At 35.9% G+C, this 24,476-nt stretch overlaps 1 protein-coding gene across 3 annotated transcripts in view; it reads left to right on the top strand.

Annotated features, from left to right (window-relative positions):
* The window catches only part of CEP135 (centrosomal protein 135), a 73,966-nt gene extending 50,749 nt beyond the window's left edge, over positions 1–23,217 (top strand). For 2 of the 3 annotated variants that reach the window (XM_043448064.1, XM_043448066.1), the window contains 11 exons: positions 1,734–1,849; positions 1,923–2,077; positions 2,550–2,605; positions 4,643–4,811; positions 5,657–5,767; positions 6,049–6,234; positions 13,543–13,752; positions 14,590–14,792; positions 16,036–16,140; positions 17,974–18,084; positions 22,060–23,217. In XM_043448064.1, coding sequence (XP_043303999.1) covers positions 1,734–1,849; positions 1,923–2,077; positions 2,550–2,605; positions 4,643–4,811; positions 5,657–5,767; positions 6,049–6,234; positions 13,543–13,752; positions 14,590–14,792; positions 16,036–16,140; positions 17,974–18,073 — 1,411 coding nt within the window. In that variant the 3' untranslated portion in view covers positions 18,074–18,084; positions 22,060–23,217. The remainder of the gene's footprint in view (positions 1–1,733; positions 1,850–1,922; positions 2,078–2,549; positions 2,606–4,642; positions 4,812–5,656; positions 5,768–6,048; positions 6,235–13,542; positions 13,753–14,589; positions 14,793–16,035; positions 16,141–17,973; positions 18,085–22,059) is intronic. The other variant, XM_043448065.1, reaches the window with a different exon arrangement.
* The last annotated feature ends 1,259 nt before the right edge of the window (positions 23,218–24,476 follow it).

The following is a 24,476-nucleotide window of genomic DNA, read 5'->3' on the forward strand; positions in this document are numbered from 1 at the left end:
TGGATTCAGAGCCTTAAGAGACTGATGGAGAACACTGGAGACAGTGGACCAGGAGTCAAACAGTGGCAATGAACTTGGAGAACAGTGGCCAGATTTAGGAAACACTTATTACACAAAATCAGAACAAACAATGTAATAAGACCAACAGCTTGCTGTGTTTGTTTAATTAAGGAATACTATTTGGGAAGAACTAAGGTGGAAACTTCTTTCTGCCCCTCTTGTTCCCTTGCAAGGCACTATGTACATCCTAAGATGGAAAGCAGACTAAATGGAATGGCCTCTCATTCTGGTTCATGTCTGTATTCAGAATTTGTTGTTGCTCAGTTGTGTCCAACTCTTTGCAGCCCCATGGACTGCATCATGCCAGGCTTCCCTGTCCTTTACTGTCTCCCAGAATTTACTCAAACTTATGTCCATTGATTTGGTGATGCCATCCAACCATCTCATTCTCTGTCATCCTCTTCTCCTCCTGCCCCCAGTCTTTCCCAGCATCAGGGTCTTTTCCAGTGAGTCAGCTCTTCACATCAGGTGGCCAAAGTATTGGAGCTTCAGCTTCAACATCAGTCATTCCAATGAATATTCAGGGTTGTTTTCCTTCAGAATTGACTGGTTGGTTCTCCTTGCTGTCCAAAGGACTCTCAAGAGTCTTCTCCAACACCACAGTTCAAAAGCATCAATTCCTGGGCACTCAGCCCTCTTTATGGTCCAACTCTCACATGTGTACATGACCACTGGAAAAACCATAGCTTTGACTCTACAGGCTTTTGTCAGCAAAGTGATGTCTCTGCTTTTTAATACACTGTCTAGCTTTGTCATAGCTTTTCTTCCAAGGATCAAGCGTCTTTTAATTTCATGGCTGCAGTCACCATCTGCAGTGATTTTGGAGCCCAAGAAAAGAAAGTCTTTCACTGTTTCCGTTGTTTCCTCATCTATTTGCCGTGAACTTATGGGACTGAATGCCATGATCTTCTTTTTTGAATGTTGAGTTTTAAGCCAGCTTTTTCACTCTCCTCTTTCACCTTTATGAAGGGTCTCTTTAGTTCCTCTTCACTTTCTGCCATTAGGATGGTATCATCTGCATATCTGAAGTTGTTGATATTTCTCCTGGCAATCTTGATTCCAGCTTGTGAGTCATCTAGCTCAGCATTTCTCATGATGGTACTCTTCCTTTAAGTTAAATAAGTAGGGTGACAATATACAGTCTTGATGTACTCCTTTCCCAATTTTGAACCAGCCTCTTGTTCCATGTCCGGTTCTAACTGTTGCTTCTTAACCTGCCTACAGATTTCTCAGAAGACAGGTAAGATGGTCTGGTATTCGGAATATTCAGAATAGGAAGCAGAATTAAAAGCTCACTGGTCAGGATGGTCAGAATCTTGAAGGATGAGGCCATTCTATAAAAACAGGACTTTGCCTTGACTATTGGAAATAGGTTTTAAGAGAAAGAGAGTTGATGATAGAAAACTGAGAAAAGCTTTAAAACTACAAGTAAGCCTCTAGAAAAATACATACAATTAATTTTATTTTTATACTGTATTATTTTTTAGGAAGATGGAATATTTTGAAGAAAAGACATATATAATATAATGCCATTGATTATATTGAAAGAGCTTTAAAATAAGAAATTAAAGAAGCCTTTAAAATAAGCAAATTATTTTTTAAGATCTTTCATTTTTTAAGAGTTATTTCCTCCAGAGATGAATCCCGTTTGTTTTTGTCTGCTGACTCTTCAGGCTAGTAAATGAGCAACTACAGCGGTCGCTTGAGGATTATCAGCACCGACTTAACATGAAAAGAAGTGAACTTGAATCAGCCCAAGCACAAGTTAAAATACTGGAGGAAAAATTAGGTAAGTGTTCTTAAATTTTGTTTTTGCTGATCCTAATTTACTTTGTCTAAGAAACATTTCTTTTCATTTATAGGTAAACTACACCTCAGGATGACTTCGCAGAATGAAGAGGCTCATGTGATGAAAAAGACCATTGGTGTTATTGATAAAGAAAAAGATATCCTTCAGGAGACTGTGGATGAGAAGACAGAAAAGATTGCAAACTTACATGAAAACCTAGCTAGTAAAGTATGTGACTATTAAGTAATATTATCTGCCATCTGAACAGAAAATCTTATTTTATTCTGTTTCATAAATGCAGTTTTTTTTAATTGAAGGATAATTGCTTTACAAGATATACAGTTCTTATTTCATAAGAACCATGTGCGAGTTCCCAAGACCCAGAGCCATCTTTCTAATATGTTTAAATTTCATTTTATCCCAATAATTTGAATTTTTAAAAATTCTATTTCTAGAATACAATTTTATCATATATGATTACAGCAAACTCAAGGAACAATTCAGATTCTTAGAGTCGGTAGAAATATGCCAATATGTGAAATAAGATTGGTACATAGAAATATCTTTACATAGAGGCTTCTTTTATAACATGTTATATGATTGAATTTAAACTATATAAATGTGATAAATTTTAGATATTAACTGGAGATACTTCTACATGAATGGTCTGGAATCTGATATATTTTTATAATTTCTATAGGAAAAAACTATTACTCAGATGAAGATAACAGTCTCAGAGTATGAATCTTCTCTGAAGTAAGTAATTGATGGAATGGCATCCAGCTTTTTAAGAAATTTTCAGTGAATGCAGCATTATCTATTTGGATAGAAGTGTGGCAATAGGAGAATTTCTATTTTCACTTTTCCTATTTTTGTCAGTGGCAGTTATCATTTTCTCAATCTCTTACATGGAAATTGTTATCCTCTAACTTTCTCCCTCTGTCATCGACGTCTAAACAATTATGTCATATTAATTATTCCTTTACATACCTGCTTACTCCTTATTTCTATTGCAGTTAAACTGTGCAGGCCCTAATCATCAAAACTTAGATTACCTCAGCAGCTAGTACTGAATTTATTCCACATCTAAACCTTTTTAAATACTGTTGCAAGATTTTACATTTTGTATCTAGTCTCTCTACTTCAAGAAAAATGGCACCGATTGTATTTCTTTTATATACCCTACGTATTATGTGGGCCTCCGTGGTGGCTCAGCGGTGAAGAATCTGCCTGCAGTGCAGGAGACGCAGGTTCAATCCCTGGGGCGGGACGATGCCCTGGAGAAGGGAATGGCATCCCACTCCAGTGTTCTTGCCTGGAGAATCTCACGGACAGAGGAGCCTGGCAGGCTGTAGTCCATGGGGTCACAAAGAGTCAGACATGACTCAGCAGCAACAGCAGCATATTATATAATAGGAGGGACTTAAAACATTAAATACATATTTACCACTTGAATCATTTGTGTTCTACTAACACTTGAAAATCTTCTGCTTTTACTTTAATTTTATGATGATAAATATATTTTAAGACTTTATTTTCACATAATGATTGGTGGAGATCTAAAATGTCTTCGTCACCTAATTAATCAGTGTCTTAATGCAGTATTTGTCATTTCTTTTTCTGTTTTATTGAAGTATAGTTGATTTACAGTGTTATGTGTTAATTTCTGCTGTACAGGAAAGTGATTCAGTTCTATATGTATGTTCTTTATCATATTCTTTTCCATTATGGTTTACTGTAGGATATTGAATATAGTTCCCTGTGTTACACAGTAGGATCTTGCTGTTTATCCATTCTCTATACATTCGTCTGCGACTGTTACTCCCAAATTCCCAGTCCTTCCCTTCCTACCTCCTCCCACTCAGCAACTACCAGTCTGTTCTCCATGCCTATAAGTCTGCTTCTGTTTCATAAATATGTTCATTGGTGTCATACTTTAGATTCCACATGGAGGTGATATCCCATGATATTTGTCTGTCTATTTCTGACTTATTTCCCTTAGTATCATAATCTCCAGGTCCATCCATGTTGCTGCAAATGGCATTATTTCATTTTTTAAATTGCTGAGTAATATTCTATTGTGTGTGTGTGTATATATATATACACACCCCACATGTTTTTGTCTGTTCACCTGTCTATGGAGAGTTAGGTTGCTCCCATGTCTTGGCTATTGTAAACAGTGCTGCTTTGAACATAGAGGTTCATGTATCTTTTCAAATTATAGTTTTGTCTGGGTATATGCCCAGGAGTAAGATTGCTGGATCATACGATAAGTTTTTTCGAGGAACCTCCATGCTATTTTCAATAGTGGTTGCACCGCTTTAGATTCCCAACAACGATGTGAGAGAATTCTCTTTTCTACACACACTCTCCACTTTTATTATTTGTAGACTTTTTAATGACGGCCGATTCTGACTGGTGTGAGGTGGTACCTCGTTTTAGTTTTGATTTGCATTTCTCTAATAATTAGTAATGTTGAGCCTCTTTTAGTGTGCCTGTTGGTCAGCTGTACTTCTTTGGAGAAATGTCTATTTAGGTTTTCTGCCCATGTTTTGATTGGGTTACTTGATTTTTTTTGGTTGTTATTGAGTTATATGAGCTGTTTGTAGATTTTGGAAATTATGCCCTTGTCAGTTGTATCATTTGCAAATATTTTATCCCAATCCATAGGTTGCATAGTTGTAATTTCTTGCATTCTTAGTATATTTAATTCAGAGTAAAATAGTTTCCTTTTAAATGAACTAAATTTTCCAAAAAGCTTTCTTTGTTATTGCTACCCCACTCATGTAACAGCCACCTAAAGGAAACATTGATTAATCGGGACCGTGAGATAAGCAGCCTCCGGCGCCAGCTTGATGCGGCTCACAAAGAACTTGATGAAGTAGGAAGATCTAAAGAAATGTCTTTTAAGGAAAACAGAAGGTTACAGGATGATCTGGCTACAATGGCAAGAGAAAACCAGGTGTGAGCACAGTGCATAAACTTTGACAGTTTCATAATGCACAGTCTTACAATATAATCAATGTTTGCTAAATTTTAAAGCTCTAAATACTATGTCTTATAAATTTTAATTATATAAATATGAGCAACGAAAGAAATAACTCTTTAGGGAGAATATTGTTTATAAAGGTATTTTAAAATGTGGCTTAGAATACTGTATATTGTAGCAGTAATAAACCATCAGACACCATTGTAGGCTTTGTTGTGAGGAATCCTGAAGCTGGGGGCATGGTGTTCTCTCTGGCAGAAACCATTGTCAGTCTGTTGTACGAGGACCTCAGTATCACTCCCAAGGCAAGGTTGCTGTGTTTTAAAGGCCCATGATAGATTTTAATTATTTGTACTTACTTCCAGTGGCTTAGAGATTACCTACCTATAAGCTAATTAATGAATATTTTAGAATGGCAACTACTGAAAGATATTGGCTTTGTTTGTACTAGTTTTTAAAGGATCATACCAAGAAAACCAGTGATTTTCTTATTTTAAATATTTTACATTTTTAAAATCACTCATTATAGAGCACATTGCTGATATATAAATTTTTAAAAATATTAATCCCTGAGCATAGTTAGCCCTTAGTTTAAGTACCAGATATGTGGTCAGTTATATTGTGGGAGATGTATGGTAATAATTGGTTAAAAAGTCAAGATCAGTCAAAAACACATGTGAAAATAATACTTAGGAACAGTTTTCCTTTTTTCCTACTCTCTCTTAGTCCCCAAATTCAGAAAGAGCTGCTTAAATATAAGTAGAACACATTAGGTGCTACATTCATTTTATACCTGTCTTCAATTTTGTGATTTGTAGCAAATTTCATTGGAATTAGAATCAGCGGTGCAAGAAAAAGAAGAAATGAAGAGTAGAGTTCATAATTACATAACCGAAGTGTCACGATGGGAGAGCTTAATGGCTGCCAAGGTGAGGGAACATTGCTTAGGGTAAAGTTAAGACTGACTTTGTTTTAACTTTTTCATGTTTCTTTGTTCTGTCTCCTCTATTAGATATTAACATATGAAAGTGGAGATCTTGCCTGTTGTCCTTGTGTATTTTCTTACCTGTCCTATTTAGTATAGGATCTGCACAGATAGCTCATGCTTCCTAAATTAAAGCAAAATCCCAATGTGTTGTATGTTTATTACGTGGGTTTTCAGTGAGTGACCATTACTAATTTAGAAACAATTTAACTGTGATTAAACCAGGAAAAAGAAAATCAAGATTTGTTAGATAGATTTCAGATGCTTCATAACCGCGCTGAAGACTGGGAAGTCAAAGCCCATCAAGCTGAGGGAGAAAGCAGCTCAGTTCGACTGGAACTTCTTTCCATAGACACAGAGAGGAGACACCTTCGAGAGAGAGTGGAGCTGCTGGAAAAGGAAATCCAGGAGGTAATGTGTTCACTTTTCTTGTGCAGACATAATTTAGTAAAACAGAAAACATTCAAAGGCACTTTATCAAAATGAGGTTTAAACGTTGATAAAATCAAATTGAACGGTAATCTTTTGTCATTAATTCTTAGAGTACTGGAGTGGGGTGTCATTGCCTTCTCCTATAATTTGCTTAGGAGAGCTCCGTTACTTTTCTATTGCAGTAAAATACACATAACATCAAATCTACCATTTTAAGGGTACCACCGTCCTTCTTCAGAAAGTGTTCATCTTCTCCACCTAAAACTGTACCCATTGAATACTGACTTCCCACTCACTTCCCCCAGCCACTGACAACCACCATTCTACTTTCCTGTGACTTTGCCTATTTCATTTAGCGCTAAGGTTCACTTAAATCTCAAGGTTCACCCATGTTGTGGCATGTGTCAGAATTTCATTTATTTTTAAGGCTGAATAATATCCCATTTTTTGTATATACCACATTTTGTTTATCCATTCATTTGTCAATGAACATTTGGTTTATTTCCATCTTTGGCTATTGAGAATAATGCTGCTATGAACATGGGCATACAGTATCTATTCAGGTCTTTGGTTCCTGTTCTTTAAGATACACCTGGACATTGAATTACTAGGTCATATTATGATTTTTTGTTTGATTTTTTGTGTAACCGCCATACGGGTTTTCACAGGGTCTGTACCATTTTACATCTCTACCTGCAATGTTAGGATTCTGGTTTCTCCACATCTCTACCAATGCTTGTTATTTTCTCTCTGTGTGTCTGTGTGTGGTTTGTTTGTTTTTAATAATAGCCTTCCCAATGGGAGTGAATTCATTTTGGTTTTGACTTGTATTTTCTTAATGATTAATGACGTTGAGCGTACTTTTTGTGCTAATTGGCCATTTGTATATTTTTTTGAAGAAATATCTATTTAAATCCTTTGCTTATTTTTTTAAAATCAAGTTGTTTTTTGTTGTTGTTGAGTTTTAGGAGTTGTTTTTATATTCTAAATATTTCTCCTTTATTAGATACATGACTTGTGAATATTTTCTTCCATATCATGGCTTACATTATCACTCAATAAAGTTTTAAATTTTGATGAAGTCCAATTTATTTTTTTCTTTTTGCCTGTATTTTTGGTGTCATATCTAAGAAATCATTGCTAAATCCAACATCACAAAGCTTTTTCCTTTTTTTTTTCTATGAGTTTTACAGTTTCAGCTTGTATGTTGAGGTCTTTGGTCCATTTTGAGTTAATTTTTATACATGAAATAAGATAAGGTTCCAATTTTATTCTTTTGCATGTGGATTTACACCAACTTTTCCCATAAAGAGAGCCTAATAAAAATCTCTTAGTAAAATTTTGAGTTGAGTTAAAACATAGGAATCCTTAGTAAGTTAGATTGATGTAGAACTGATGGTTGTTGGTTCTCCTTTCATTTTGTTGGTGGAGTATTGTAGTTGGTCTTCATTTTTTAGAAGAAAGTATTGATTACTCGTAGTCTGTAGAATTATGCACCCCCCACCCCCCCAAAGATCAAATATATTTAGGTCCTAGCTCTGAAACCTGTGAATGTGACTTGTGTTTGGAAATGGTGTCTGTGCAGATATAATCAAGTTACAATGAGGTCCTGCTGGGTAGGGTGGACCCTCGTCTGGTAACTGGTGTTACTGGGCAACTCAGACACAGAAGGCCCAGGGGAGAACGCCACATGCAGACAGAGGCAGAGATTGAATGAAGTGTCTGCCAACGCGAGGGACCCACAGACTGCCAGCAGTCACCGTAGCTGGAGAGAGTCTCCCACAGAACCTCTAGAAGGAACCCATCCTGCTGACACCTAGATTTCAGACATGAGACCCCGGAACTGTGAGGGCCTGCGTTTCTGTGTTTAAGCTGGCTAGTCTGTGGTAATTGTCATGGCAGCGTTAGGGAACAAACACAGACTGTGGTGCCAGGAGGTGGGGTGCTGCTCTAACAAACTCCTGAGAAGGGCCTTTGGAATTGGGTAATGGACACATTCTGGAAGGGTTTTGAGTGCCTGATAGAAAAGCCTTGATTACCTTGAAAAGATTGTTCATAGAAAGGTAGACATTAAAGGTGAGGACTCAGAAAAAACAGGAAAGCTATAGATATAACTTCTATTATTTACAAAATATGTAAATCATTATGAATGGAAATTGTCCAGAAATAAGAATGTTTCTTCCACTATGGTCTCAGATGCAGTTGAGGAAGATTTTTGGATGCTGGAGGAAAGGAGATTCTTAGAAAATGGCAGAGGACTTGGCTGAAGTACTGTCTGCTCTTAGGAAAGTAGAACTTAAAAGTGATGAACTTGGATATTTAGTTGAGGAAATTTCCAAGCAAAGTATGAAAGGTGCAGCCTGATTTTTCCTGCTGTTTATAGTAAGATGTGAAGGAAAGAGACAAATTGAGGAAGGAATTGCTAAGCAAGAGAGGAGCCAGGACTCAATGATTTGGAAAAGTTCTAGCCTGTACAGATAGGGTGTTCTGGAGGCAGGGCTGAGACTGTGGCTAGACAACCTCTTGGTGAAGCAATTAGGTGAGTGACGCATAGATCCATCCAGTCACCTCGGCAGAAACACTGCCAGCTTGGGCTGAAAGGGACAGAAATAGGATGATTGAAAGGAAGGCTGAACTTCTTGGATCTTACAAGGAGAAAACAGGTCAGTAGAGTTCCAAAGAATAGCCAGGAGAGATAAGAAAGCCTTCCTCAGCAATCAGTGCAAAGAAATAGAGGAAAACAATAGAAAGACTAGAGATCTCTTCAAGAGAATTAGAGATACCAAGGGAACATTTCACGCAAAGATGGGCTCAATAAAGAACAGAAATGGTATGGACCTAACCGAAGCAGAAGATATTAAGAAGAGGTGGCAAGAATACACAGAAGAACTGTACAAAAAAGATCTTCATGACCCAGATAATCACATGGTGTGATCACTAACCTAAAGCCAGACATCCTGGAATGTGAAGTCAAGTGGGCCTTACGAAGTATCACTATAAACAAAGCTAGTGGAGGTGATGGAATTTCAGTTGAGCTATTTCAAATCCTAAAAGATGATGCTATGAAAGTGCTGCACTCAGTATGCTAGCAAATTTGGAAAACTCAGCAGTGGCCACAGGACTGGAAAAGGTCAGTTTTCATTCCAGTCCCAAAGAAAGGAAATGCCAAAGAATGCTCAAACTACCGCACAGTTGTACTCATCTCACATGCTCCAAGCGAGGCTTCAACAATACGTGAACCATGAACTTCCAGATGTTCAAGCTGGATTTAGAAAAGGCAGAGGAACCAGAGATCAAATTGCCAACATCTGCTGGATCATCGAAAAAGCAAGAGAGTTCCAGAAAAACATGTATTTCTGCTTTATTGACTATGCCAAAGCCTTTGACTGTGTGGATCACAATAAACTGTGAAAAATTCTTCAAGAGATGGGAATACCAGACCACCTGACCCGCCTCTTGAGAAACCTGTATGCAGGTCAGGAAGCAACAGTTAGAACTGGACATGGAACAACAGACTGGTTCCAAATAGGAAAAGGAGTATTTCAAAGCTATATATTGTCACTGTGCTTATTTAACTTATATGCAGAGTATGTCATGAGAAACGCTGGGCTGGAGGAAGCACAAGCTGGAATCAAGATTGCTGGGAGGACTATCAATAACCTCGGATATGAAGAGGGCACCACCCTTATGGCAGGAAGGGTAGAAGAACCAAGAGCCTCTTGATGAAAGTGAAAGAGGAGAGTGAAAAAGTTGGCTTAAAACTCAACATTCAGAACACTAAGATCATGGCATCTGGTCCCATCACTTCATGGCAAGTAGATGGGAAAACAATGGAAACAGTGGCTGACTTTATTTTTCTGGGCTCCAAAATCACTACAGATGGTGACTGCAGCCAGGAAATTAAAAGACACTTACTCCTCGGAAGGAAAGTTATGACCAACCTAGACAGCATATTTAAAAGCAGAGACATTACTTTGCCAACAAAGGTCTGTCTTGTCAAGGCTATGGTTTTTCCAGTGGTCATGTATGTATGTGAGAGTTGGACTCTAAAGAAAGCTGAGCGTCAAAGAATTGATGCTTTTGAACTGTGGTGTTGGAGAAGACTCTTGAGAGTCCCTTGGGCTACAAGGAGATCCAACCAGTCCATCCTAAAGGAGATCTGTCCTGAGTGTTCGTTGTAAGGACTGATGTTGAAGCTGAAATTCCAATACTTTGACCTCCTGATGCAAAGAGCTAACTCATTTGAAAAGACCCTGATCTTGGGAAAGATTGAAGGCGGGAGGAGAAGGGGTCGACAGAGGATGAGATGGTTGAATGGCATCACTGGCTCAATGGACATGAGTTTGGGTGAACTCTTGGAGTTGATGATGGACATGGAGGCCTGGTGTGCTGCAGTCCATGGCGTCGCAAAGAGTTGGACACGACTGAGCAGCTGAAGTGAACTGAACTGAACTGAGTTACGAACCTATGTTCTCCTTCAGGAAAAGGGAAGAATATCTCTGAGAGTGACTGGGAGACCAGCAGGGCTGCTCAAAAGCTGGTGGGGCTGTTGCATTGCCACCGGCCCAGAGGGCATAGGCCCAGGGGACTGGACTGCTTCCTGCTTGACTCTGTAAGGCAGCACCACTGCCATGTGGCCAAGAGGTGTGGCTGCCCTCGCGGGCCCAAAGGACAGAGCATCAAGCTAGAGATCACTCATTTTAGACTTTCAAATCTAATGAAATTTGCCCTGCTTGAGTGCAGACTTATTCTGGACCTACTTACTCCTTCGATTCCTTCTGTTTTCTCCCTTTCTGAATGAGACTATTGTATTTCTGCTCCACCATTGTATTTTAGAGGGAGGGAGGTTGTTTTCTATTGGAGAAGGAAATGGCAGCCCACTCCAGTGTTCTTGCCTGGAGAATCCCAGGAACGGAGGAGCCTGGTGGGCTGCCGTCTATGGGGTCGCACAGAGTCGGACACGACTGACGTGACTCAGCAGCAGCAGCAGTTTGTTTTCTAGCATCACAGATCATGGAGGGAGAGGAATTTTGCCCCAGGATGGACCATTCCCAGAATCTTACCTGTTCTGATTTAGATAAGATTTTGGACTTAAGAGTTGATGCTAGAAATGTTGGTATAGAATGAATGTATTTTGCACATGGGCAGGACTCGTGAATTTGGACAAGCCAGATAATTGCTAGAATTATGTCCCCTCCAAATATATTAAAATCCTAACCACCAGTAGCTGTGAATGTGACATTTTTGGAAATAGGGCCTTTGCAGGTGTAGTCAATTTGAGATGAGGCCATACTGGACTAGGGCAGGCCATAACCCAATGACTGGTATTCTTATGAGACAAGAGAACTCTGGACACAGAATACGCGAGGGAGAGTGCTAATTAAAGATGAAGGCAGAGATCGGAGTGGTGTGTCTGCAAAGCAAGGAACACCGAGGATTGCCAGCAGTCATAGGAGTTTGGAGAAGGGCTTGGAATAGATGGTTCCTCAGAACCTCCAGAAGCCAATTCTGCCAACAGCTGCATTTCAGACTTGTAACCTCCAAAATTGTGTGGGAATAAATTTCTGTTGTTTTAAGCCATCCAGTAATTTGCAGCAGTTTGTTACAACAGTCCTAGGAATCTAATACACTATTTCTATGCTTTTCTCTTATGAGTATGTAACTAAAGCAATGTTTCTCAACCTCCTAATTCTCAGAAGTTATTCTTTACCTCTTTTGTTCTTTGTCATTGTTCCTATCTTATGTGGTATATGAAATTGCCTTATGTATATTTGGGGAAATTTGACTAATTCATTAATATTTGGAAAATCCAAATATTTTTCTGCAACTGTCGAAATATATTAAATCTTCACATCACTGCATTAGATTTTTAATGTTGATGATTTCAGTAAATCTTGTGTAATAATTTAATTTTCAAATGTGGAATTCTTCCTAAATTCTAGAAGTAGAGCTTTATATTTATTTTTATTACTCATTTATTTTATTACTCATTTATTGTAATAATTACTAATTTATTTATTACTCCATTTTAAATATGGATCATTCTAGGAAAAAGGGTCTTATTTCAAATTTTGCTCATTATTTCAGTGATTAAACTCATAAAATTGTATACTATTATTAGTTTAAATTTAATTATGACTTTAGGTATGTAATTTTAAAGCACATTCCATTTTTGAAACTCAAAATTTAACTCAAGGCAATTGAGGAGTGATAAGTATATATGTTATTGATCATTTCAGCTCAGTCACACAGTTGTGTCCGACTCTTTGCGACCCCATGGACTGCAGCATGCCAGGCCTCCATGTCGATCACCAACTCCTGGAGCCTACTCAAACTCATGTCCATTGAGTCGGTGATACCATCCAACCATCTCATCCTCTGTCATCCCCTTCTCCTCCCACCTTCAGTCTTTCCCAGCATCAGGGGCTTTTCAAATGAGTCAGTTCTTCGCATCAGGTGGCCAAAGTATTGGAGTTTCAGCTTCAACATCAGTCCTTCCAATGAATATTCAGGATTGATTTCCTTCAGGATGGACTGGTTGGATCTCCTTGCAGTCCAAGGGACTCAAGAGTCTTCTCCAACAGCACAGTTCAAAAGCATCAATTCTTTGGTGCTCAGCTTTCTTTATAGTCCAACTCTCACATCCATACATGACTACTGAAAAAACCATAGCTTTGACTAGACGGACCTTTGTTAGCAAAGTAATGTCTCTGCTTTTTAACATGCTGTCTAGGTTGGTCATAACTTTCTTCCAAGGAGCAAGCGTCTTTTAATTTCACGGCTGCAATCACCATCTGCAGTGAATTTGGAGCTAAAAAAAATAAAGTCTGTCACAGTTGCTATTGTTTCCCGATCTATTTGCTATGAAGTGATGGGACCAGATGCCAAGATCTTAGTTTTCTGAATGTTGAGTTTTAAGCCAACTCTTTGACTCTCCTCTTTACTTCCATCATTGTTTTAACAAAGAGAGTTTATAAAGGAAAAATTTAACTTCAGAGATCCCTAGGTTCACAATCCTAAAACAATAATTTTCATCTTTGCATCTTTTAGATATAAATGAGATAGTTACCATGATTAATGATTATGCATAATTTATTTTTTAAGCTTTATATAGGCCATCTTTAAATAGCAGAGAACTTCCTGAGTGTATCTTAAAATTGCAAAGTTTTTTAAATTGCAAAAATTGGCTCTTATAGTTTTATAAAGTGACATTGTAGCTATACAGATTCAAACCTTTAAAATTATTGGGTTACTTTAATTTTGTACTTACTTCTTTTCTATTTTCAGCACATGAATGCACATCATGCTTATGAATCTCAGATCTCATCAATGGCAAAAGCTATCTCTAGATTAGAAGAAGAGCTGAGACACCAAGAAGATGAGAAAGCAGCAGTGTTAAATGATTTGTCATCTCTTAGAGAACTTTGTATTAAGCTTGATTCAGGAAAAGATATTATGACCCAACAATTGAATTCCAAAAATCTTGAATTTGAGAGGGTGAGAACTTAAGAAGATTGTCTTGTAGCATACTATTTTATTTAGCCCTACTCTAATTGTTTTACTTTACAATTCACTACCCAATATATTTGTTCCCCTTTAGAGCAGTGACTTCTGACTACAGGAGTTTGACAACTAGATTTGACTGTTAGATTCATTGCCAAGATTTCTTTGGCAAATATGATAATGAAGTTAGGTGCTATTTTGAAGCAGATGGGTACTTACAACATGAGTCTTCTAATTATAGAATAGGAACATATCCCAGTGTATTTTCTCTGTTTAAGACTTATGTGAAGAATTGAGCAGCTTATTCCTCCCTAAGTGGAATATTTTTCCTGATAAAAATTTTACTCTAATTTGAAAGTTGAGTAAGCTGGAACTTTGCATTCCTAAACTGAAGCACTACTTTAAACAACCCAATGTGTATTCTTAAACATGAGTGTTTCTAGTTTTCACTCATTTAGTAGTAACTTTATTTTCAGAGACAGAGAAGCTTCAAAGCTGGTTTGGCTGTGTAATCAGAATATATATATTTAATAAACCAGAAGGGCCTCCTGGCTGATAAAGTGGTCATATTTTAGAGTTTTATGTTAATTACCCTTTCTTGACAAAATAATGCATAGAAAATTATTTGAGGGTTGGGATAGGTCTTATGGTCAAAATAAATCCTAACTAAAAATAACAAAGATTATTGTGAAAATAAGATGTTTTTATTATACTTAATAAGTATTTTAGAATCTTTCATCAGTACCCAGAATAAAGCAACTGATGTGTGTATAGCTCTCCAGATAATATTTCAGAGTAACTCTAAAATTGTATCTTACTTTGTTCTTGTAGGTTGCAATGGAATTAGAAAATACAAAATCAGAGTCAGAGCTGTTAAAAAAACAACTGTCGAGTGAGAGACATACAATTAAAAACCTTGAATCATTGTTGGCGACAAATAGAGATAAAGAATTTCATTCCCATTTAACTTCCCATGAGAAGGATACAGAAATTCAGCTACTTAAAGAGAAGTTGACCCTTTCAGAAAGCAAACTGTAAGTGTCATAAATCAGCTTATGTGAGGGAAGTAGTCTGTCACAAATAATTTTTCAATATGAGTAGTTTTTTGTAGACTTGTAACATAAAGAAAATGATAGAAAAATACTGGAGGAACAAGAAAAATTTGTTTTTCAATTTTTGGGGAGAGGAGGATGGGAGTTGGAACAGTGGTAACAAACCAAAATATTTTGCTTATGTAGCAGCTCCTGTTGGAAATTCAGAAGAAACATCACGTTTGGAGTTGTAATTTGTGTATGTTCACTACAGAAATGGTACCTATGAAAGTGAATGAGTGACCTTTAGAAAAATGTCTACAGTTGAGGAACAAAGAGGAAAATCAGAGAAAGGGAGAGCATTTCAGAATGGGGAGAGTTGGCTGTGTTTCATGCTATGGATTAGGAAAAGAACTTTGAAAAGCGTGAAATTTGACCCTCATAAGTACATGGATTACTTTTTACGAGATTGATGATGGTGGCTTTTTAGGATGGAGAAGTTTGGACATATTTTTGGAAGAGGGAGTGAAACCCAGGATAGATAGTATAAGTAGAATAATTAATTAACTTTATTTATCTGCTTATTTTTGGCTGTGCTGAGTCTTCAGTCCTTTGTGCAGGCTTTCTCTAGCTGTGGCCGGCAGGGCTGCGCCTCCTTGCGGTGCCTGGGCTTACTGCAGTGGTCTCTGAGAGCGCAGGCTCGCGGTGCGCGGGCTGCATCAGTTGTAGCACGTGGGCGCTAGAGCGTTGGCTCAGTGGTTGCGGCACGCAGGCTTAGTTGCTCCGTGACATGTGGGATCTTCCTGGGCCAGGGATTGAACCCATGTCTCCTGCATTGGCAGGCGGATTCGTAGCCACTGCACCACCAGAGAAGTCCCAATAATTAACTTTTAAAAGGAGTCAGAAGTATTACTCTTCCCGAGGTAGGAGTCAAGAAAGAGCCAATAAAAATACTTTACATTTCAGTGTTGCAATTCATGTCTTCTCAAATTTGCATCTCCAGCATTGCTGGAGTGCCTAGCCCATATTAGAAGCTCAGTAAATGTTTGTTTATAAATGAGATGAAAAGAAAACTTCGTGATGGAAATCCTGACGATTATGAAGTTATTGTTGAAAAGTCTCTTTTTATCCTTATATGTCACCTCCATTTGTTTTTATTAATAACAGAAACAAAATTCCATAGTACTTGACTCTAAACAGAGTATCTATTACTTACTTACTTGATTTTTTTAAATTTATTTTTAAGAAATAGTCAAGGCCGGGAAAACACCATGCTCCGGGCTAAAATGGCACAATTACAAACAGATCTTGATGTTCTGAAAAGGCAGATTTCAACTGAAAGATATGAACGGTAAGAAAATATTTTTAACATCGGACAGTGTTTTTATTTATTCCCTATTCTACTCCAAAAAGCCTTTTATATGGCTTATAAATAGCAAACTTTTCTTGGCATTAACATGGAAGATAAATTCCTTTGGTAATTTTTTCTAAAATGGCAATACGTGTTGTATAAGATAATATCCCCATAATAAAACAGCAGAGTAGCAAGTATTGTATAAATAGCTATAGCGTTCCTCAGGGCAAAATCAGGACATTATTTCAAAGGATATAGTTAGGGAATCAACAAAGTAGTAAGGATTCTACAAGAGCCAAAACTTTATGAGCCAACAGGAAATTCTAAATACAAATTATCATATAAGTGATGATCATAAGGGCCGTTAACAAATATATACCATATACTATGTATGTATCCTATTAACTATCTAGTATTGTGCCTATATTATTATTAGAAACTAATGTCACACAAATAGTAAATAGCAGAGCCAAGACTAAAATCTAACTGTAAATCCTGTGTTCTTAATTTTTACAGGGTAGTAATTTTCACACTCACTTGTATTTCAGTTCATTAGCTTTATTATGTTGAAAAATTTAATCTCCAAGTGTTACAAATAGAAATGAGACCTGGTTTAACAGTTAAAATCCAAATCTAATTTGTGAATCAATTTGTCAAGTTAACTTTTCTTCCATTATTCTTTTCTACCATATTAATACCATAGACATGGATTTCATTCTCAAATAGTGGTCAGATTGCTTATTTAGGTCAGCTTTCTGGGTTCTCTAATCTTACTCTTAGCTATTTACATCAAAAATTTTTAAGTCATATGCAATTTAGATTATAGATGAAATTTGCTAGGAAATGAATATTTATGATTTCAAAGAGAGATGAAGCCTAAGATTGCATCTTTGAAAGCAATGTTATTTTCTTGTACTTTAGAAGATGGCATTTCTGAGCGTGCTAAACTGAATGTATATGATGATTTTCATTTGTTAATGACAGTTGAAATTCTCTTCAATTCAAGGGTCCTAAACCAAGCTCTGTATTTCCTTGGGTTAGAGACCCCCTAAATTCCTCTCCTTTTTCTTACCCATGGTCCCCAAGGAAACATCTACCCATGAATCTGTGTCTTTCCTTCTCTTTATCATCCAGCTAGACCATGCATTCTTAAAGAGTCAATATCATTACCACAGGGGACAATATGGATTCTTGGAGGAAGAGGGAATGGCAAAAAAACCTTAGGTGTTACAATGATTTGTGGCCCTCTGAAGGGCCACAGTACATTAACAGTGTATCTGTGTATTAAAATTTGACAGAGGGTAGGACATCTAAGGGGACATCTAAAAATAAATTTTAGGGGATTATAAGGAAAAAAAAGTTTATGAAGCACCTATCTAGGTAGAAATCCTAGATCTTGAAAAGTTCAAGTCAGAAAGTCTAATCCAGGCACTCTGAAAAGCCCACAGTAGAGGTGGCAACATAGTCACTATGCTTTGTGGGACAGACCCAGACATGGGGAAGGAAAGCATAAAAGAAAACATGATTTTACTTCTAACATTTGGGCATTTTGATACAGGAAGAAGGAGGAGTACTAGATTTATGTGCAAGAAGTGGAAGAACTAGGAGCAGTCTGTGTATTCAGAGGAGCTTTGAACAGTCTCTTAAAGTACATATTCCTTTAATTGAAATCTTTTATCCACAACTTAAAAATTATATAAAGACATATGATTTAAATTTAGTAGAAATACAGATTAATTGAATAGAAATTACATAACCTATAGCAGTAACAGAGCCTTTTATTTGTATACCACTTTTTGTTATAATCTCTTGTTTTGTCTTTACTGACAGAGAACGAGCAATTCAAGAGATGCGTCGGCATGGTCTTCGCACGCCACCCCTTAGTTCTACTATGAGGTCTCCTTTGCATTCTCCTGAACATATAAACTGATTATCAGAAAGGTATCTATATAGCACCAAGCACAAGCAAAACTATTAATAATCTCTGGTTATAAAAACTGCAAGAGTTGTTTTCTGAGTCGGTGGGGAAGAGATTGCCTAGAAAGATAGTCGAGAACTTTTGGAAGTAATGGAATGTTGTATAACATGGGTGTATACCATTATAAAGTCTCATTGAACTGAACATTTATAATCCATGCATCTTATTGTATGTATATTATACTTTAATCTAAAAATTAAAGGACAATATGAAATCTCACAGAGTAATATTTGATAAAGTCCCAGACTCAAGGTACAGATAACAGATAGTGGAAGTATAGACAAAGACAGAAAATATTATTTAATATTGAAAGCTAGGACAGATTTTTTTAAGTAAATTATAGTATACATACAGAAATAAATACAGAAAAGTGCTGTGTCATAGTATCTACAGCTGAGTGAATTTTTACAGATTGTACACACCTATGCAACCTGCACTCAGATCAATAAACAAAATATAACCTCTCTTTTGGGCTTCCTTCTGGTCATAATTGGCTCAGACAGTAAACAACCCATGCCTGCAGTGCAGGAGACCTGGGTTCGATCCCTGGGTTGGGAAGATCCCCTGGGGAAGGGAACGGCTACCCACTCTGGTATTGTGGCCTGGAGAATTTCATGGACTATCCATGGGGTCACAGAGAGTCGGACATGACTGAGCAACTTGCACTTCACTGCTGGTTGTGATCCCTGCTCTGAAAGGAACTGTTTTGGTTATTCAAAGCATAAATGCCTTTTCTCTGTTCTGGACATTTTATAAATGAAGTATATTTCTGACTTTTTTTCCTCAACAGTACTTTTGTGAGATTCGTTTATACTGCTGTGTACTTGTAGATGGTTCAGTCTTGTATAATATTCCATTATGCGGACTTACCACAGTCCATTTACTCGTTCTGTTTTTGATGAGCATTTGATTATTTTCAGTTTGGGCTATTATAGATAGAAACATGATGAGCATTCTAGTACCTTATGTTGGTGAACAGATACCATACATTTCTTTGGGGTATACTCTTAGGCATGAAATTGTTAGGTCACACTGGACACACATACGTTCAAGCTTGAGTAGTTTTGGCAAGTCAGTTTTCCAGAGTGATTGTAAAGAGCTGGAGTATATTTGAGGAAGAGTCAAGGTGATGTGCTCATACATTGGACATGGGAATGAAGGGGTCAGATCCAGAGTTTAAAAGGTAGGTAGTCAAGTCTTACCTTGAAGAAATAGTAAAGTCAATCCTCAGTCCTTTTAAAAGTTATTTATTTTTTGGCCTCTTTCAGTAGAAGTATATAGAAAATAATTGTTTCCTTAGTGACTCAGGATCCTCATGACAACATTAGTTATGTTCTATTCTTTAGTATACTGATACCCCAGATTTATCAGTATTTGTGAGGCCTTCATTTAAATGACTTCAGATTGCTGTGCTTTTGTGTTTATTTATTTGATTAAAACATGTGTTTTCTTCTTTCATTTTGAGGACCACTTCCCAGTGCTGGCTGCAATTACCGTGTCCTTAAAACTTCTAAGCCGCTGCATTAATTTGAATGTGATTAGATGGAGCTTCAGCTTTTCATTATAAAGCCTCTTGGCAGTTGTGTCACAAACATTTTTTTGTGCTTGAGTCACAGCTGCATTTTCGATCAAGGGTTGGTAAACTAGGGCCTAGGGGCCAAATCCACCCCACTGGCTATTCTTGTAAATTAAGCTTTATTGGACCAGAGCCATACCCAATTGTTTGCATATTGTCTTAAGATTGCTGTTCCGCAGCGGCAGAATTGAGTATTGTGACAGAGACCCTGGGGCCCAGAGATCTGAAATAATTCTTACTAACTGGCCTTCCACATCATGTAGCCTCTGGAAAACTTATCTGTACACTCATGAGATTATAAGAGTGAAAAAGCAAGTAATTCCCTAGTTTTAAGAAAAGAGGCTTCACTCCAGGGATCTCCACACTATACTTAGAACCACTGATCTAGAACATAGTGGATACCAGCAATCTCTAAAGCTGGGAAGAATTAGAAAACTTTTTTTTAGCTTATGATAAAATATAAATAACATGAACTTCGCCTTCTTAACTATTTTGTAAAGTGTGCAACTCAGTGGCAGTAAATTCACAATGTTATACAATCATCAGATAAAAAAAAAATTTTTATCACCCCAAATAGAAACTCTTTATTGATTAAGCAGTAACTCTCCAGTCCCGTTTTCACTTCCCCTGCCCCGGATTAATCTACTTTCTATATCTAAAAATTAGCCTATTCCATATTTTCATCTAAGTGAATTTATACAGTATTTATCTTTTGCATCGGTCTTATTTCATTTAGGGTAATGTCTTCAAGGTTCATCTGTGTTGTAGCCTGTATCAGAACTTCAATCCTTTCATCCCTAAATAATATTCATTTGTGTTTATTCTACATTTTGTTTTCCATTCATCAGTTGATGGACACATAGGTTGTTTTTACCTCTTAGCTATTCTGAATAATGCTACTGTGAGCATTTGTGTACAAGAGTGTTTTAGTCTGTTTTCATATCTTTGGGAGTACCTGGATTTGCTGGGTCATAAGGTAATTCTATGTTTAACTTTTTGAATACCTGCCAAACTTTTTCCATTTTTTGTTCTAGTAGATGTAGTTCAGAAAACATCTGCAACCATTAACAAATTCCCAAAGTATCCTAGTGATGTTGTTAATTGCTAACACATTTCCATTCATATTTTCTAATGTTGTCACCAAAGCTAATTTTAAGGGGTTTCCCCATAATACACATAAATGAATAGAAATATTCATATTAAGCCATGTTTATAATTTCCTTAATTATATAATCCAGTTTTGCTTTTACTGTTTTGATTATTATGTCTAAAAAAATGCTCACTGAGAAAATATAAAAGTATAAAGAAAACCAAAATCACTTTTTTTTTTACATTTTTTTATTGAAGTAAATGTACATAAGATCAAATTTATCATTTTGACCATTTTTAAGTATACATTTCTCTGGCAGTTAGTACATTGACACTCTTGTGCAAAAATCAACTCCACCATCAATCTCCAGAACTTTTTTTATCTTTCCCAAGTGAAACTGTACTCATTAAATGACTTCCCAGTCTTCCCTTCCCCCAGCCTTTGGCAACCACTGTTACAATTTCAGTCTCTGAATGTGACTACTGTTTGTACCTTATGTATTTTTCTTTTTGTGACTGACTTATTTCATTTACTATAGTGTTTTCAAATTTAATCCAAGTTGGGAGTATGTTTTAGAATTCCCTTCCTTTTTGAGGCTGAATAGTATTCCATTCTACATATATAACACACTTTGTTTATCTGCTCATCACTTGGGCTGCTTCCGCCTTCTGGCTGTTGTGAAAATGCTGCTGTGAACCCAGATGTACATGTTTAATACTATAACTCAGAGAAAATAAGCAATTAGCGTTTTTGTATATACTTCTCTCTTATATTTGATTTGTAATAAATATGCACACATGCATAGACATACGTATATAATTCTAATAGAAATTATCTTCACAATAAGTTTTTATCAGTTTTTTGTTTTGTTCTGGGGGGAAATTCTAAGATAATTGTAAAAATATTTGACTCTCCCTAAAACATGCTATTTTAAGACTCAGGCAACATAATTTACAGTACTTGTTTGTAATTTTAAACCTAGACATCATATTAGCTCTTGTTTTGAGTGATTTTTCTCAATTATCATTCTCTGTGACCCCGTTCTTTTCACTGCGGATCATTCTTTCAGTACTCATGCTTTCGTAATTTAAGAAGAATATCTTTTAAAATAGAGAACAGTACTTCTTAACTATTAAATATAACTTGATTGTGGGCAAGTTTTTATTAGAGACTGTAATTTCAGTTAAAACATTACTGAATTTCAGTTTTTCATGAGTGTACTAATTTTATCATTTTTTTCTTACCCCATCTTTCCTCTCCCCCCTTTTTCAGAATGATGGCTTTCCGTGAGTTGGAAAGGACAAACAGTAATGAAATATTTGAATTACTTGTTCCTGAAAATCATGAACATTGACACAGATCCTACCTCTGTCAACTTTTATTTAAATCACTGAATATTTTTGTAAAAAATTTGGTTTAAAAGAGCTGTACTGTGTGTAAATTTTTATATGTATGACAGAACAGAATATATATTCATAGTGCTAACTGATGTTATATCTGTATTTTTATTATTCCTGACTTAAATTACTCCTCAAAGTGTGTTTATACTGTGAATTAATTTATTGTTCACATTATGTTTTAATAATCTTTTTCTTTGTGAGCCATAATATGTGTGTGTAAATATTCTTACAGTACTTGTTTTTAAAGTGTATTTGGTTTCTGTGTCTGTGTTTATAACCCATATTTTTAATGCATTCACAAAGGATGAATTCACAAAGCCTGCTTTGATGCTAGGCTGTCATTTTTAACTTTTTTCTTCTAAATGTAATATTAATTGTTTGCCAATTTGCTGTCTGTCATTGAGGGAATTATATTCAGGTCTATTCTTATAATAGCAGAGGTCTTGATAAAATAATGGTTATCATATATAATTTGCTATTACCAACTAGAAGAACTGTGATGGCAAAGATACATTCATATATTACATACAATATTATACTATTTTGGCTATCAGATGGACTCTTCATGTAATACAAATGCTATCAAAATTAAACTAAACGCTGTATTTAGAATTTTATAGAACAGAAATTTGGGATATTTTTCAGTAAATAAAATTCCTCACTGTACTAATCTAAAATTTTGAGTGCAAAAGGATATGGGGTAAATACAGTAAAACATTTTGTTAAGATTCCAATATACATTCAATAATCCTCAGTTTTCTGCTTCTAAATCTGTGTGTTGTAATTATCAGTCTTCCAGAATAGCATGTAAACACTGACCTATTGTGGCATATTAAATAGAAAGCAACTTTTTACAATCAATTTCAAAGTTGTAACTTTAAGAATTTATATATATACAGGTACTAATATAAGAACATAAGTAAAAAAGAGATTGTCATACAAAAGCGAATCGTGTTTGAACCATACACATTTGAAGAAAATCCTGTTCTTAATAGATTTCATTATGATTAAAAAAGAACTTAAAAACTAACAAAAAAATGGAAGACCAATTATTTATGATACATTTTATTTCTTCCTCTGGTTTAATAAAGTGAAGTTTGTAAATGTTTGTGTGTACCTAGGGGTGAGCAGTGCTCTTTTTATGAAATTAATATTCCTTATATGTTTGGATTATGCCCTTTGCAATAATTCAATATGTGTTGGAGAGTGATGTGGCTTTTCTGCCATCTATGTAGTTTTATATATTCCATCTCCTCTGTGTGAATTCATGTATTACACCAAACTACAATAGAAATGGGACTATTTACAATGTCATATGAAAAATTTTTAAATAAATATATGTAAATAATATTTAAATATTTGTCCCCATTTTCCCCAAAACAACAGCAAGACATATTTTATTGACTTTTATTTTTAATGTTTTCTATAATTAAAAATGTATAGCTTGTCATAATTGTTATTTTCGTAACCATGATATTACAGTTTTTTAAGTAGTTTTATCTTAAAATACTGAATGTATTTTATAGATGTTTTTAATTTGTCTTAAAAATTTTTTAATTATGGAGCTTGACATAGATTTTCCAATAAACTTTCCAGTCAATTTATTTTCTCTTTCTTACAAATAATTTTTTATAATGATAGCAATATTCCTAATTCTAAAGTTAAGTACAATTTATTTATTCAAATCAAATTTTATCATGTTGGGATTTGGAGAAATTTCTGAACTCAGATTTGCAGGCCCTTTTTTTAGCTGAGTTACATTTATTTCCACTTAGTTCAAAATATAAGAAATGAAGTCAAAGTTTCTGTTTAAAATCCATCTACAAAATGGTTAACATGCTTTGTGTGTATGTGTACAGTTTTCTCTTGTATATATTGTTTGTTGACTACATTAATTATCATTGAATATGCCACCTGCTACCTCACCTAATTACAACCTATCAGACATCTGATCTCATACCCCTCTCTTTTTTCATCTTAGAAAATTTTACTTCCTGGCTTATGGTCTTAACTCCATTACTTCTACCCTCGGTCTTTATGTCAATATCTTCTTGGAACAGTGGTTATTAACCAGGCTTGCATATTGGAGTTACCTGAAATTTTCTAACAAAAAACTAATTTCTGAATCTTGCATCAGCCCAAGTAAGTCAGAATCTCTGTGAGTGAGGTGTTGAGCTCCTTTTTTAAGCTTTAGTTTCTCTAGATGACTCTCATGTGTGGCCAGGATTTAAAAATGTTAATTGAGAAACTGACCCACCATATTGACTTCATGACTCATTAATGGGACTC

Source organism: Cervus canadensis, chromosome 26 (assembly GCF_019320065.1).
Source record: "Cervus canadensis isolate Bull #8, Minnesota chromosome 26, ASM1932006v1, whole genome shotgun sequence".
In the NCBI taxonomy this organism is placed as follows: domain Eukaryota; kingdom Metazoa; phylum Chordata; class Mammalia; order Artiodactyla; family Cervidae; genus Cervus; species Cervus canadensis.